The sequence below is a fragment of the Gadus macrocephalus genome, chromosome 5, assembly GCF_031168955.1.
Source record: "Gadus macrocephalus chromosome 5, ASM3116895v1".
NCBI classification, from domain to species: Eukaryota; Metazoa; Chordata; class Actinopteri; order Gadiformes; family Gadidae; genus Gadus; species Gadus macrocephalus.
In genome coordinates, this window is record NC_082386.1 from 7,378,165 (window position 1) to 7,393,929 (window position 15,765).

Sequence of the window (15,765 nt, forward strand, 5' to 3'; positions counted from 1 at the left end):
GGGCCAGGCTTTAAAAAGCATAAACAGAGAGTCTATGTTTGGTATGTTCTGGGTGGCCCACGGTGATTTAACCCATGGAAAGCGTGCCTGAAATAGCCCGTACAGACAATTATTTTGTGGCAAAAAACATTCGGGCCAGACTGAATCCTATACTGTGGGCTATATGGCATATCACAGAATACAGTACATATTATAAATAAGTATTACCAGTTTGTCATTTAAAAATGTTCGAAAAATGTACTCGTTTCCTGATCGCACATCATTAGCCTCGATTAGGGCGCTACGAAACGGGAGCTAACTTCAGCTTCGTGGCTTTCATGCCATCATACCATACAGTATTTCATGTAACGTTATAAATGATCAGTTACACAGTGGGAAAAATAAGACATTTACGCAGGCATAAGTGAAAAAATTATCAATAAATACATGGGCTTGGGTGTTCGTCTTTCTAAAACTAGGGTATGGTCTAAAGGTGAGACCACCGAGTCTCACGTCATAACAGAGTCAATGAACAGCAAACGTTGACCTTTCCGAAGATTTTAAAGTATGACAAGAAAAGTGTCATCCTGCAACCCCTAAAACATTAAAAACTATAACAGATTTTACCTTTAGAACCAACGATACGTTTTAAAATCGAATTAAACTCATATACCTGACACTCGCTGACACTTGACGAAGACGAGTTGAAGCAGATTGAGAAAAGGTGGTCAAAGTTTAAAAGAGCGGATGACAGCTGGCTGCCCGATCTGCTGCCGGGACCCGTTCTTTGATCAAATCAATCTATAGACCTAACGGTTGTTTTAAAATGTACGATAATATTTCATACAAAATATAATAAGAGAGATCCGGAGACTCTACATTAAGAATTAATTTTATTAACAGATTAAGTATATTTTATATCAACAGGCATCGCTAAAGTAGTCACTATCTCCAGCAAGGTCCAGTTTAAGGACCCAAACAAAATGTCCCGGAAGTTTTGAGAGAATGAAGTAAACATTGGAGTTTAGTCTTAAATTATACTCGCCATTATCTATTAACAGCATTTACAGGTAAAATAAAGAATAGTAGGTATTTTATACAATTTGATGTATTCGAGAAAACGATGCGTTTGACAGTCATAACGTTTTATGTTTGTACCGTTTTCAAGCTAATGAGAGCTAACTTTGACAGTGAATATCACATAATTTACCAGTATATCATACCGTTTAGGTTACACTGAATTAATCTTTGTAATAAAGGGAAAGAAAATAATGAAATAGTAATTAGTCGACGTACACACACAAATACATGAATGAATTGTGTTATTGTAATACGTGTAAGTATTACTGCTCATGCCTGGAAGTTAACATGTATATGGTTTTGTGTCTTATAGATTATTGTCGAAAATGAACAATATGTCCCCGGAGGTTGCACTGCATCGTATCTCGCCAGAGCTGAGACCACTGCTGTGCAGTGTGGTGAGGAACGGGCGCGTGGGACTCGACGCGACCAATTTCCTCCGAGTCACAGATCTGAAGACGGGGTGAGCTTTGGGACTGAATGAAACACAGTGACTATAACACACGTGTGTGTGTGTGTGTGTGTGTGTGTGTGTGTGTGTGTGTGTGTGTGTGTGTGTGTGTGTGTGTGTGTGTGTGTGTGTGTGTGTGTGTGTGTGTGTGTGTGTGTGTGTGTGTGTGTGTGTGTGTGTGTGTGTGTGTGTGTTTTTCCTCCGAGTCACAGATCTGAAGACGGGGTGAGCTTTGGGACTGAATGAAACACAGTGACTATAACACACGTGTGTGTGTGTGTGTGTGTGTGTGTGTGTGTGTGTGTGTGTGTGCAGTATATGTATATTTTGTATATATATCGGTGTGTGGGATATATCTGTGTATATGTATATTTATATGTAGGGGGGCTTGTTTGTGTGATAGTCTACAGACGCGGTCACTCTGTACTACATTCAACAATTATTTATTTAACACTAACACACTGATCACAGTCACTGCATATGGCAGAGCTGACATTTCACTACAGGCTATCCTTCGTGGTTCTAAAAGTTCAAGGGCCTTTTGGTAATTGCACTCTGTTACAGGTGGACCATTTATGCTTATGCTTATTTTCATGCAGGTTGTCAGGCCGCAAGTCTGTCTTGATCTATACACAGAGAGTGAATGAAGTTTAGATTATTTTATACTTTTGTATAACATTTACAATAAAAATAAATAAATAAGGCGATATATATGTCTCACTTTTGGAGGGACTGCTGTAAATAAAGTTTCTGATTTTAAATCCATTGTTATTATTAATGCGTTGTCCTAAGGAATAGTCTCTAATATATACTTTTTATATAATATATTATAATTCTTCTGTTATTCAATTCCTCTCCTAGATGCACCACTCTGACCCCTGGTCCGTGCTGTGACCGCTTCAAGCTTCACATACCCTACGCTGGGGAGACCTTGAAATGTAAGTACCAAACACCCTCAACTATGGATATTCAGTTTAGTTTTAAACAAATCTGACATAGTTAAATAACGTCTGAACAAACAACATTGTCCAAGGATCCAAATGTCATTCATATCCATTCATTGGACTCAGACCCAATGTGTATGGTATGCGAAATGTTTCTCCAAGGAAGGACTCATTACTTACTTTCAATACCTTAATCTAAAGGGTTTTTGTGACCCACTGAAAGAATCAATAAAATTGAATTTGACCTTGCAAATGTTCCACAATCATTATTCCACAGTGAGGTAGGGATTACCATAGACTTTGTCTTTAGGTACAAATATGTACCTAAAGAATGTCCATTCAGACAGATTTTTGTGATCTATTATATTTCAATGCTTTATTATTTGAAGAAACATTAATGATAATGATACTACTACTACTAATAATAAGATTAATGATAATAATATTAATATTACTATTGTATTTGTTGCCTTCATAGCTTATAAGATTAAATTCCCTGCAAAGTATGTAACATATGTGGACGCAGTAGTGCCATTTGTAAAAAGTCTTGCATTCTACTATATTGAAAACTTTCATTTCATTATTTAACAAACCATTTACAAATGCAGCTTTTTTTAATTATATAATAATATACTTAAATTTCCATATAATGAATGTATTCAAGTTTGTCAGACACCCAAGATCTAATAAGTTTTCTTCATGAAATTGTAATATTATTGGCATTTATTTATTGTATAAACATTTCATTGCAAGAACTTCCGATATAAATATCTGTCTTTCGGAAAAATTAATTACTTAATTACTTAACAATATAAAATAGATTTAGCATTGTAGCATAACTGCATTGAACCTCCATGAATGGAAAGTTGCATAAACTTTATAGTTTGCAACACTGGAAATTACTGGAATGGTTTCTCATTTGGTATCAAGATCCTACATCTAAGCCCTCCTTGAGTAGCTTGCCTCCCTAAACGAACAGTTGGCATCGCGAGAAGTTGTGTGAAGTGATCGGCTGAGAATGATTTTAATTTGGATTTCCTGGCACTATGGTGACTCATGAGAGCCATTAAAAAATAACAACAACAACAACAACAACAAACCACACAAACACACACACAGATACACGTTCATACGGAGATTGTTCTTTCTCTCTTTTAACACAATGGTTTCCCACTTTGTCATTATTCCGCAAAGTATTTCCCATGTTTTCAGAATATTCATTAGGCTACCTGCAGTCAGTTTTTGTTTGAGGGATACCTGATCCCACCCTGATCTAATGAGTTAAATAAAGCCAGCAGCGGGCACTGCCAACTGTGCCTGCCACACGCTTTATCACCCACTTTAAAAGGAATTGAAGTGGGTGATTAGCACTTGAAACAGTCCTTCATAGCGGATGAATTGCTTTTACAAGTCATCTTCCGGTTGCTTCCGAATATGTTAAATTAAAAACGTATGAAATTCTCTGAAAAACCCATTGTGACCAGTGCTATCACAGAATTCTGTCGACCCAAAATAGCCTTTTTTTTAATACCCAATAAGTTGTAGTGCCTATTGAAATTCCTGCTTCTTAAAATCTTGTCTTACACAAGTATAGACTGGGGGCTACACACCTATTCGGCGTCTAGCAAATACAATCCAGACAAGGAGAGGGCAGCAGAAGGGCGGTAGCGAGCTTTGCATCAACACTAATGCGGCTTTCTGTATTTTATCTCGATAAGCCACTGGCAGTCTCGCATGCCGTGTAGCTCAGCCTGTGAAGTTGTTTTACCAGTTGATGTGCTTTCCTGTGCTTTGGCCTGAGGAAGAGTGTTTGTTTAGTCAAGGATGCAGAGCCTTGGGCCTCCTGCCAGTGTCTGGACCTGCCCACCGAGAGCATGCCACAGCACAGCAACACCACCACAAGTCACCCTCCCCCTGCGCCCTCCCCCCAACCCCCCAACCCCCCACACCTCCACAGCACATTGTGTCATTATGACCCCGATAAGATGTTAACCTGAACTGGAATAGATTAGAATTGTTTTAGAACAGGTAAACATGGTTATCTCTGCCATCCAGAATTTTCAGAATGCTATTTTGATGTTTTGTTATTCTTCCTGAGAAATATAGTGCTGCTATACCACGCAAGTTAAACATGCGTTGAGCCAAGTAGACGCTGTGCTTCCCCCACAGCCTAGCCTCCCGGGTTGTTTCGTGGTGCCGGCCACCAGTCGGACCAGTGCGTGTTTTAACTGATTTCCCGGCTCTTTGTAGCGGACCAGACTGCACATCCTTCCCTTCTCCTCTGCTTGACGCTCTGCCACTGGAAAAATACTGCCATATGTGTGTATGTTTGTCGCTTCTCGCTGGCTTCTCACTGGCACAAAAAAGCAGAACAGAACAGCCGAGCCCAGACAGAAATAGACCGGTGTTCAGCTAATATCTGAACATTGTATGTCCCAGTCATGTTTTTCCTTGATGAGCCATTAACTGTACGTTATATGGTGCGCGATTTTTGTCTCGTCCCAAAGCAGGCACACTTATTCATGCCCTCCATCCCGTCGTTTCAGTTTCTTGTGTTTTGTTTGTCGTCTGGTGACAACTAAAGAGAAACAAACACTTGATTTCTACCCTCTCATTACATTGAACATAGTACATGTAATTGGACTTGGAAACTTCTTTGAGGCTGGCTTAATAGTAGATGTTGGGGTTTGGGCTGTGTTGCAAGAGGCCAGCTCTCTAAAAGATTCCCAGGTCTCCACATTGTTCATCAGAAACAGAACTTGAATTTTCTACCCAGAAGCATAATGAAGTCCACATTATTTGAGGTCACTTAATTGTTGCTGTATTTTTATTTTCTGTCTGCCTTTATTGCAGCAGTGCGATGAAATGTATGACTTTCTTTCTTTCAATGCCATGTGATTTCATGATGTTTAATTTCTTCTTCCAGGGGATATCATTTTTAACGCCCGGTATCCAGAACTTCCGCCAGATTTTATTTTCGGGGAGGATGCCGAGTTTATACCCGAACCCTCAGAACTACCGGTGGGTCGCCTCTTCTTCTAACTTTTGCCTCATCCTTCATCCCCTCAGTGCCTGCTGTGTTCACCTTTGAAGGGTTAATAAGGCATGTGCAATTTCATTTTACAATATAATTTAATCATTATCATAAGTTCATTTTTTAACCCTTTCTTCTTTTCCATAAAAGCGAATACATGATCATTTTTTACATTTCCCACTTGGAAAGGCGGGTCTTTCTTCTTCTTTTATGCAATCCACTTTTCTCAGTCTTCTGCGTTGGGCAGATTTTCAAATTGCTGAACTGAACTCGTTGAGGCCAATGAGAGGAGGGAGTTCAAGTATTGCTCCATAATCGCTTGGCAAGGAAGCAAAGGGGCGCTCTGTTCACCAGAAGAAGTCACAGGTTGTACTGCAGTGAACAAAGGGAAATGTGGTAATAATTGACAGTTGAATATAATAAGAAGAGAGGCTTTGTTGTGGCGCCCTGTCCTATGTGGAGTCTAATATTACCATGCCCCGAGTGATGAGCATGGTAGCTTTAAGGCGGTTCTTGCACAGTGTAGGCTCAGGCTCAGTGTTGACTTAACTTAATCACTTGTTTAGGACAGCGATGGTGGTAAGACGACTGTGAAACATGATATTGAGGTGTCATGACAAACGGAGAAACAAAGAGATCCGAGTCATTGTTTTGATTGTCCATATCGATTCCAGCTCAGACAGATTTCAGCTTTAGTAATATTTTTGGACAAAGGCAACCATCAAAGCTATAATATAGCAATGGTTTTCACAATATCTCAGAATAAAGTAACACAAAAATTGTTAATAAGTATCTGTAGTATAATAGTATAAAATAATAGATATTTCTTCTTTCGGAGAAATATAACTTAAAACGTGAAAGTTAACCCCCCCCCCCCCACACAGCTGGTGCGACCCCGAGAGTGGGACTCCCAGGAACAACACTTCCTCCTCGCTGGTCGTCCCTGGGCTGAGGGGCGGGGGAGAAGCCCGGCCGGGCGCTGTTTGTTTTACCAAGATGTTGCACGGGCGACGGACAAAGCTCTGTGGCTGGTTCGATTAGGCCGCTGCCACTCTGCTGTCCACAGGACTATTTTTACCCCAGCCTACCACGGAGAAGTTGAATTTCCCCGTCTGTGTCAGAGTCTGGGAGACGGGAGGCTAGTGTTGCTCACTGTCTCATCATTCCAGCTGGGCCCATAAGGGGAAGTACCTGGGCTCAGCCGCCCCTCGGCTGTGCTGTGGTTCTGTTTGTTTTCTTTCTGCCCCCGTTTTCTCTTCTTTGCATAGTGGGCCTTAATTCTAACCCTTTCTTCTCCCTCTTTTGTACTCACTTTGACTAGTTACACATTTAAGAACATTAATTTATGCCCCCAACAATCTTCCCAGTGAGGTAAGGTAAACTGGTTAAGAGCGGTACACAATTAGCCAGTAGTAATAGTGTGCAGATTGTAGACCTTTTTTCATTTTTTTTTTTCCTTATACCCTAATAAAACTTTTTCTTTCCTTTTTAACTTTTACGTTTACACAACACCCTTTTTGGGGTTAAAATTAGGTGAAACAAACAAAAAATTGATTACATTTTAAACGCTGTTTAAAAAAGCATCGAGGTGGATTTGTGTGGTTACAGTTTCTCTCATGGCAGAGGCTATAGCTTTCGGGCTTTTTCTATCCAAAGGGGTTAACATTAGGCTAATTTTAGCTGCTCTCCCAATGCCTAGTAAAATTCCTCATGTCTCAGCAACATGTTCATCTTGTTTACAGCCAGCCAAGGGTATCATCAGCCCTCTCTCTTTCGCCATGTGTTGTTTTTTGCGCTGTCCAATCAAGGAACAGTCCTGCTGCCACTAGTTATTCCTGTGACTGCTCAAGACAAAGACCTATTTCCCTGTTTAAAAATAAATAAATAAGGCAATATCTAACATGGCAGAAATTAATGTGATATAATATCTTCATAGTTTAATTGAGAGAAATATATATATTTATTTAGACGTAAAGGCATGTGACAATTTATTTGGCAGCAAACCAAGTTGCTATTCATAAAGTATAATGATAGATGTTGAATTTCAAATCATGTAGAGGAGAGAAAAGGAAAAGGAGAGAAAAGATGAAGCCCTGTTTGGTTCTTCTGGAAGTACTGTACAACTCTAAGGTGATTAAACATACTTACTGTTAATAGCGTGCCCTGTGGTCGGGCACTAGGAAAGCCACGAGGAGCACAAATAACCTCTTTAAAAGCACAGACCTTCCATGAGCCATGGAATACAGCACACAGTTCCTCACAGCTCTGTTGAGGGTCCACGTGGTACCGCTGCAGATGTCTCCGTGGGTTGAAGGCCCAGGGCCTACACACATAGGATTAATGAACATTAAGGCCCAATCCCATTTCTACCCCTAACCCCTTCCCCTTACCCCTTTTCCTTGTTTTGAAGGGGTAAGGGGAAGTGGGGAAGGGGGAAGGGGGAAGGGTTAGAAATGGTATTGGGCCTTAGGCCCAATACCATTTCTTCCCCTTTCCCCTTGCCCCTTCAAATCAAGGGGGAAGGGGTAAGGGGTAGAAATGGGATTGGGCCTAAGAGTGACTCGGACCAGCCTCCATGGCTCTGCTCAACCTCAGATCACTTTGAAATGTGTCGGGCTCCGCTTCAGTTGTTCTTGATTGGTCTCATAAAACGTGAGAAGCGGGAACAATTGCCACAGAAGAAAAAAAGTGCTAGTCAGGCAGCTTTATTTTGGGATGAGAAGGAGTCTTTGTCATTTTAAGGTTGGAAATAACCTCTTAAACACCAGACGATGGCCCCTTTAACTTCAGCCGTCACTGTGGCCACACTTGTAGTCGTGTATCCTGAAGCTTTAATTGACCCAAGGAGACAACTGAAAAGCGACGTGGTATATATAAGGACAGCCCAGGGAATAGCATTCTGAAACACTTTAACAATCTTGTTTGTTTCCTGTTAGCTATGGGATGTGTGACATGGGCTTTACCGTCAGAGACTGTAAACTTTTCAGGCAAGAAGCCATTAAGATGAAGAGGATGGAGGGTTTGAAGGCCAGTGTGTGTGTGTGTGTGTGTGTGTGTGTGTGTGTGTGTGTGTGTGTGTGTGTGTGTGTGTGTGTGTGTGTGTGTGTGTGTGTGTGTGTGTGTGTGTGTGTGTGTGTGTGTGTGTGTGTGTGAGATAAAGCCTAATTTGCATGTTCGGAGTGAATCATTTTGTGTGCTGTTCCATGTATTGGTAAGTGGGGTTTTGGAAGGTGGCAGTTACTTTGGTTGACGTCTGTGTTTCCTGTCTGAATAGATTGCTGACCCTATTTAGTTAGCAGTATTTCTCCCTATTAGTGTTACTATGCATGATCAGGTTCCATACATTCTTTTGGGGGTTATATTTGTCTTTATACATACACATTCTTGACTCTTACTCAATCACAGGTGGGAGGTCAAATGAGGCTGCTTGGGGTTTTGGCTCCTTGAGTTTTTATCATGGCGATACGATCGTCAGCAGGCCCACTCCCTTTTCCAAGCATAACATTCCGTCTGGCCAGACGGTCGATGCCATGGTCCGTAAGACTAGAACTAGCCCATTGTTTGACATGGTGAGCGAGGAAGGCTGGACGAGCCCATGAGCGTAGCTGCAGCTAGCAGCCAGGTGTGGGCTGGAAACGGACAGGTCAGGTTAGGAGCCACTGGGAGGGGACTGGGAGCATGGGGGAGGAAAAGGCTGGGGCTGGGTGGAATGTGTAAGACGGTTTGCTAACTCTGCGATTGCATCACATCGACTCATTCATCGTTGCTCACTTTATCTTGTTGTTGGTTTTTGTTCCCCTTCTTTCCAATGTCTAGTAAAGAATGACTCACCCTTACATTAACAGGGTTTTGCCAATTACCCTTTGACCTTTTGACCACATGGATTATTTTTTGGTGGGTTTAGCTACCAGAACCTTCTTATAAAGGTTATTGATAGGTAAAACGAGGCGAATACAACTATAAGTGCAGCTCATTAAAACCAAAGCACACTGTTTCCCCATTTTAACACTGAAACACTTTTATTTTTATTATTTCCCTTCAAATTATGTATCGCAGTCAAACGTACAGAAATTGCCGCCATTGGACACGCAATGTTGGTGCTTCCTTTACGGTGGACGGCCATAGAATAGTGTGTGCGCTACTGGAGGGTGCATGAGCTCTATTATCCCAAATTGCCCCTTGCGTGCTCCTATTATTTGCATGGTCTTCTTTTCCCCCTCTTTGTCTGTAATGTATCATTTTTCTGGTCTAGACTTGTCCTGACCTCCACTTAGGCCGTAAACCACATTTTGGGAGTTTCCCGTGTGTCTGTGTGTACGCGTGTGCGTGCATGTGCACGTGGCCGTGTGTTTGTTAAAGCCAGGGGTTCAACTGGGTCTCCGAGGCCTCAGCAAAATGCAACATCAACATGTTCCCGCTTATCCAAACTTTCTGGAACAGAAGCGAGCACTGTCTAGTTTTTCACTGGAAATTCCAGATTATTTTCCCTAGTGTCGCATTCTGTGTAGGTGTTGTGAGCTGATTCACCTGTACAGTCAGCAAGTTCAGCAGAACTCTGCTGCATGCGAGTGCTCTTACCCATTTAGATGAGTAATCACTGAATGTATAACAATAATAATAATAATAATAATAATAATGATGATGGAATTGTTTTCAAGGGCAGCAGCGGGGGGCACATTGTTTCCACTAATATGCCCGCTACTTCAGACGTCTAGTTTATAGCGACCATTAAATTGCCCACTAAAAGACTCAATCGCCCACTAAAAGACAAATTTACGATGGGTACTGTGGGACTAGAGCCAGGATGCATGCATTGTGTGTTCTTCTGGGCTGTTGCAAAACGTACATTTTGTATTCTTTCGCAACCAGATCAACATCAAAGTGACCTTGCAGGGGGAATTGCTTCCAACAGGATATGCGCTGCTTATCTTCCTGTTTTTTCTTTCCACCTCCGTCCAATGCTTTCTGCAAATTCAGATTACACTCTGCAACACGTCAAATACACAAGATTTTGCTTTCACGTTGAATTAAGTGCTGCAGGTGCTGGTGTTCTTTTCAACAATTTAAGTTCCTACCAATGCTGTATAATTTTGTCTGCTACCGTAGCCTATGCATGCTTACTTATTTCCTAACCCATGTTTGACTGCAACTCCACAAAGAAGCTGCAGTCTCACACACTGAGTCACTTTCAATTTGCTGCTTGGTGAAACCCAAGTCTGTGGCTGCCAGGGCCCAGCGCTTCCTATCTGCCAGTCCAACTCGTCCCCTGTTGCCGCCGTAACAATGGACCTCAGATGGCCTGTAAAGGGTTAGGCCGACCTGGGCATAGCGTACCAACTGTTGCTCGCACTTCCTTCCTGCTCCAGGGGAATAATGAGTTCCAGCTTTTATTAGAGTGTGTTATTGGCATACAACATGGACGGGTTTGCTTTTAGTGGACAAGCCATTGTTTGTGTCCAAATAAATTTGGAAGGGAAGAAAAAAAAAATAAGTGTTCAAGAAATTCTGAGAGAGTGGCCAAGACCAACTGGCTGCATAACCAGCTCTCCCAGTGCAGGGGCAGTGGGCAAAAGCAGTGGCCAAACCATCACAATTGATTAAAAACTAAACAAATGGTTTTCTTCAACAAGTTGTTTCATGTTGGACCCGAGAGCTACACGGTTTGCATGGCATTAAACACTAAGAGATGAGAATGCCAAGTATCTTCAACACATGACAAGAGCAATTTAGTGTGATCTTAGACTTGGCAGTCTCTGAGGCAAAATAGGGCGTGAGCCCACACTAGAATTAGGGACTCAGAGATTAATTTAATACGCAAGTTTTTTAATGCCTCACATTTTCAAGTCTACAGCGGTTTATCGGATCAGGTTGCCAGTATCTATAAAAATCACATTAAAGACATTTAAAACGAACATCTTCTTTTGGCCTATATAGTTATCTTACATTTACACATGCCAGCCCCTTTCTCGTTGGCCTTTTATTCATGTTGGTATGAACATGGTTCAGACGGATGGCACAGAAAGCGGTCGTTCTGTCTGTCGCCTGGGTTGGTTCAGTGTGAGGTGTCCAATTCAGGTGTACGTCTTGAGGAAAAGACAGGTGTTATTTTGTCATTTCTTTGCGATTTACGACTTATTTACGTAATATTGACAAGACAAGGTGTAATATGACAAGACATCTGTCTTTTCCAGATTACACCTTGTGCTCCATTTAAATGAATGGAACGGAGTTAAAACCTGAATGTACAATGAATGTTGAGCTATAGATCATAGCCATTCGCACAACTGTTTTCCTGCAATTTAATTTAATTGATCGATTAGGGGATATATGGATGTGGCAAAGAGGGAGAGTTTGCCTCTGATACTGGTTCTTAAAGGTCATCAGTTGAAATGCCTTTTGAATAACGGTATCTGTGAAGCTATTTATGACCTTTTTTATTAGCTTCACATGAGCTTGGACACTAAAATTGCACGATTAATCCTATTTAATGCTTTTGTAGCCTTGATATTAAATCATAATGTGATTAGGTAATGCAATTATGAATTGCTCTCCATAAATGCATGTCCCCTATTTTCAGACCTGGAAGGTATCTGTGGCCTATCTATATAATAGCGGTTGCAAAAGCCAAGTTGAGGCTTAATAATTTGACACACAGGTTTAACCGGTAGATCTTACCGTGGCAAAATAATCGGATTATAAGGCCCAAATAAAGCCAGTAAATATCACTGATATGACATTGCCTTTATCCCATTTAATGATAGTAGTGTAGCAAAAAAATGTTGAATCAACATTGCATTTAAAGAAGCCCCATGTGTGTTCCTGGACGTATTCAAATATTGCCAGGTCTGAAATAGTCTATGTCCTTCCCTATACTTAGGCCCAGTGTCTTACTGCCATTTTTCATCCTTCCTTTTCTCCCCATCCCTGCAAATTTACAAAAACTAGGTTTGACTATAATTGTGGATAGTTATGACAGTTGTACACAGGATGTAAACGATAACACAAATAAAACAAAGCAATTCTGATAGATTAAGGGTGAACATTGCAGTGTCGAGTCCAGTATCGAAAATATCGATACAAATTTATCAGAGCATATACATCCATGTGGTTTCAGAATCTGTACACTAACGGTGTGACCTGAACGTTGCTACGTGGTTCAGTGCTCTATATTTCTAAAGTGTGACCTTCTGCTATTGGTGCCTTCGCGTTTCCTTGTGTTGTCATAGGAGCCGTTAACAATTGCCATGGTTTATACTGAAGATGAGGCATGTCAATGAATAAATGAAAGGTATATTTGTTTCAGTTATGCCCACGTTGGCTGTCTCTAGTGTCTGACAGCCAGGCACCGACGCCCTTAATCGGCAGCCGTAATTCAAACCCAAACGTCTCCCCCGATCAATAGTGGCGCTTTACATGCACACGCATTCCTTCGGCCTTGGCCTACTTGTCTGAGCTCAACGGCTCATCTCCGCTGCTGCCCGGCATTTGTGTTCATACCGCATCATGCCGCCTCCTCCTCCTCCTCCTCCTGCCCTAACCAGCCCTCTCCTTTCTCCTCAGCCGAGTTTCAATGATCCTTTATGTCATAACCCTGACACGGCACTTCCTCAGTCTCTGTGCTCGGTTTCAGATCGCCCATGTCCCCGGGGCGGCCTGCTGCCTCTTTTGGACAATGCCCGTCCTTGTTTGACTCTGTATTCCACCCCCCCATCCCCCACCCCTCATCACACACATAAATATACACACACACACAGACCATGTCGGGATTCCCGGTATTACTGGTAGCCGCTGCCCATGGAGCCACTGACCTCAGTGGCTCCATGTGTCCAGCCCTTGCCATCTTGCTTCCTTCTCCAATGGCCGGAAAAGAGGGGAGGGTGTGGGTGAGTGTGGGTGTGGGTGTGGGTGAGTGTGTGTGTGTGTGTGTGTGTGAGCAACAAACAATACAGTCTTTCTATGTTGGGCTATTACAGACCAGCGAGGAGGACAAAGGCAGACAGACAGTGGTACAAGTTGATGCAAGTCCAAGGCACGTCCTGTGCTTCTTCCACCTGTGTTGTGTGTGCGTGCGTTCGCATTAATTGAGCTGATGGGCGGTGTAGATCATTTCTAAATAACTACTCCTTGAACCAACACTGCCTCACGCACACATACAGAGCTGAATCCACACGGTTCCCAGGCTACGGTGCTTTATTTCGTTTTATTACTGGATTCCCTTCTAGGTTCAATTTCCAAGCAAGTAGTTTACAACAACAGCATGTAGGCCAACAAGTGTTGCGTGTCCAAACTGGTCCCGTGTGAGTGCGTTTAGGGCCAGTTTAAGTCCTCGGTTTGACTCTGTTTCGGAATGAAACCGAGTTATGTTCGAATTGCTGTGAGGTTTTTGACTATCTCTATCAGTTCAGGATGGGCAGGTCATAATGCTTGAAATGCACACATTTCAGGGGTGAAAGTGCGCAAAGGGATAAAATCATGCTTGGGGGGGGGGGGGGGGGATCCTACCAGCCACCTCACGCGCGGCGGCCCTGCCCATTGAGCGGGGCCCGCCGATTATTAGACCTGACATGTTTCCTGCAATTTTGTTTTGGCGCAGTGTTGCACGCATTAATGGACAGCTCTGAAATCCCTCGCGCATGGGCGCACCGGAGAGGAGGAAGCACGGCCGTCCGCTAGAGTTAGTCCTCCTTGACGTCAGCGGTGGTCACTCATTTGTGACAGGTGGTTGCGTGGGGCGGCGGTGTCGGGGAAGGGCATTTGCGGCTACCCGGTGATCCGGGTCGATTGGTTGGAGCGCGCCCTGGCGAAAAGGCCACTGAGCAGGGAGAGGGGAACTGGGGTGAACTGCACAACCGGAAATGTACACTGTTGTGTGAGTGTATTTGATAGATTTCCCATTGAGTGCATGTAATTAGGCTAACCCGCCGTATGCAGAATGAGTTATTTTATCAGAAACCTTGCTTCAACCTTTTCAATGGATCAGGCTTTAATTGTCCTGCCATGCTATTTTTTCTTTTGTTGATCAAAATATATATATATAGGCCTTTGCAGAGTATACATTGAATGAAAAATTCTCAAATATTTGTACTGCCTCCAAACCTCACGAAATAAATACACAACGCATTTCAGGGATTGTTTTAAGCCGCCCACCGCTGTTGAATACCAGACGCTGTCCTTTGCATAGCGCCCGAGTTACCTGGCTGTCTAAGCACACCGACAAGTTCCACAACATTGTTCTAAACAATTCAGAGTGAGGATAGAGCAATTGGGTTTTTGTACCAAAACAAATTCCAAACGTGTTTACATGTCATGGCAAATAAAGTCTTCTGAATCTTTAAAGGGTTGAACAGAAAATGCGGGGAACTAAAAAATACGAAAAAGTCCCATTCCTCAAATTGCGTCTCCCTTGTTCCTCCATGACCCCCCCTCCTTCCAGCACCTGGTCCGGTGGGACGCGGGGGACCCCGAGTGCCTGCTGCAGCTGGTCAAGGAGCTGATCCAGCAGTACCACCACTACCAGTGCCAGCGGCTCCGGGACAGCTCCAGGCTGCTGTTTGAGTACGACAGCCTGCTGGAGGAGCCCAGCTACGGCCGCAACATGGAGGTCTACGCCGGCCGCAAGAATAGCTGGGTACTGCTCAATTAAGGGTTGTTTTATTGTCAATGGACCGCTGGATGGCGGATTATTCAGGCCTGAGGGGGGGATCTGATTATAACCGCAGCAAACGAGGAAACAAAAATCGATGAAAAATGGCTGAAAATAAATCTATGAATATTCCATAAAACTATTTAATGACAATATTTCTACTAACCGTATTATTTTAACAATGATCATATGATGTGTACATCATACAAACATATCAAAGTACAGGGCAGTGTGATATATGTGCATCCATTTGTGTCCGAGTATGGGACTTCCCATCTTTGTTCTCCTTTGTATTTCTGATGTTTAAGTCTTGTTCCTCTTGTTCCAGACAGGAGAGTTCTCTGCACGCTTCCTGCTCAAGCTTCCTGTGGACTTCAGCAACATCCCCGTGTATCTCCTCAAGGTACCACTGACCGCCCGCCCGACCCCAGCGTTATTCACCTCATGTCACATGCTCACATGGACCGCACTCCGGGACATACCTAAACTGACGTGTGTAGTCTACCTATAATAATCATGTCTATGTGTGTGTTTATATATATATATATATATATATATATATATATATATATATATATATATATATATATATATATATATATATATATATATATATATATATTAATGTATAAAT

The 15,765-nt window shown here is 42.5% G+C and overlaps 2 protein-coding genes across 4 annotated transcripts in view; one reads left to right on the forward strand and one right to left on the reverse strand.

Moving 5' to 3' along the window:
- The window catches only part of rbks (ribokinase), a 29,067-nt gene extending 28,310 nt beyond the window's left edge, over nt 1-757 (reverse strand). The window contains exon 1 of one of the 2 annotated variants that reach the window (XM_060051952.1): nt 653-757. The gene's annotated coding sequence lies outside the window, so the exon portion shown is untranslated. The remainder of the gene's footprint in view (nt 1-652) is intronic. The other variant, XM_060051955.1, reaches the window with a different exon arrangement.
- A 161-nt stretch (nt 758-918) lies between these two features.
- Nucleotides 919-15,765, forward strand: part of babam2 (BRISC and BRCA1 A complex member 2) — a 55,307-nt gene continuing 40,460 nt past the window's right edge. For both annotated transcript variants that reach the window (XM_060051948.1, XM_060051949.1), the window contains exons 1-6: nt 919-1,049; nt 1,373-1,522; nt 2,372-2,448; nt 5,381-5,475; nt 14,922-15,116; nt 15,460-15,534. In XM_060051948.1, the coding sequence (XP_059907931.1) occupies nt 1,386-1,522; nt 2,372-2,448; nt 5,381-5,475; nt 14,922-15,116; nt 15,460-15,534 (579 nt within the window). In that variant the 5' untranslated portion in view covers nt 919-1,049; nt 1,373-1,385. The remainder of the gene's footprint in view (nt 1,050-1,372; nt 1,523-2,371; nt 2,449-5,380; nt 5,476-14,921; nt 15,117-15,459; nt 15,535-15,765) is intronic.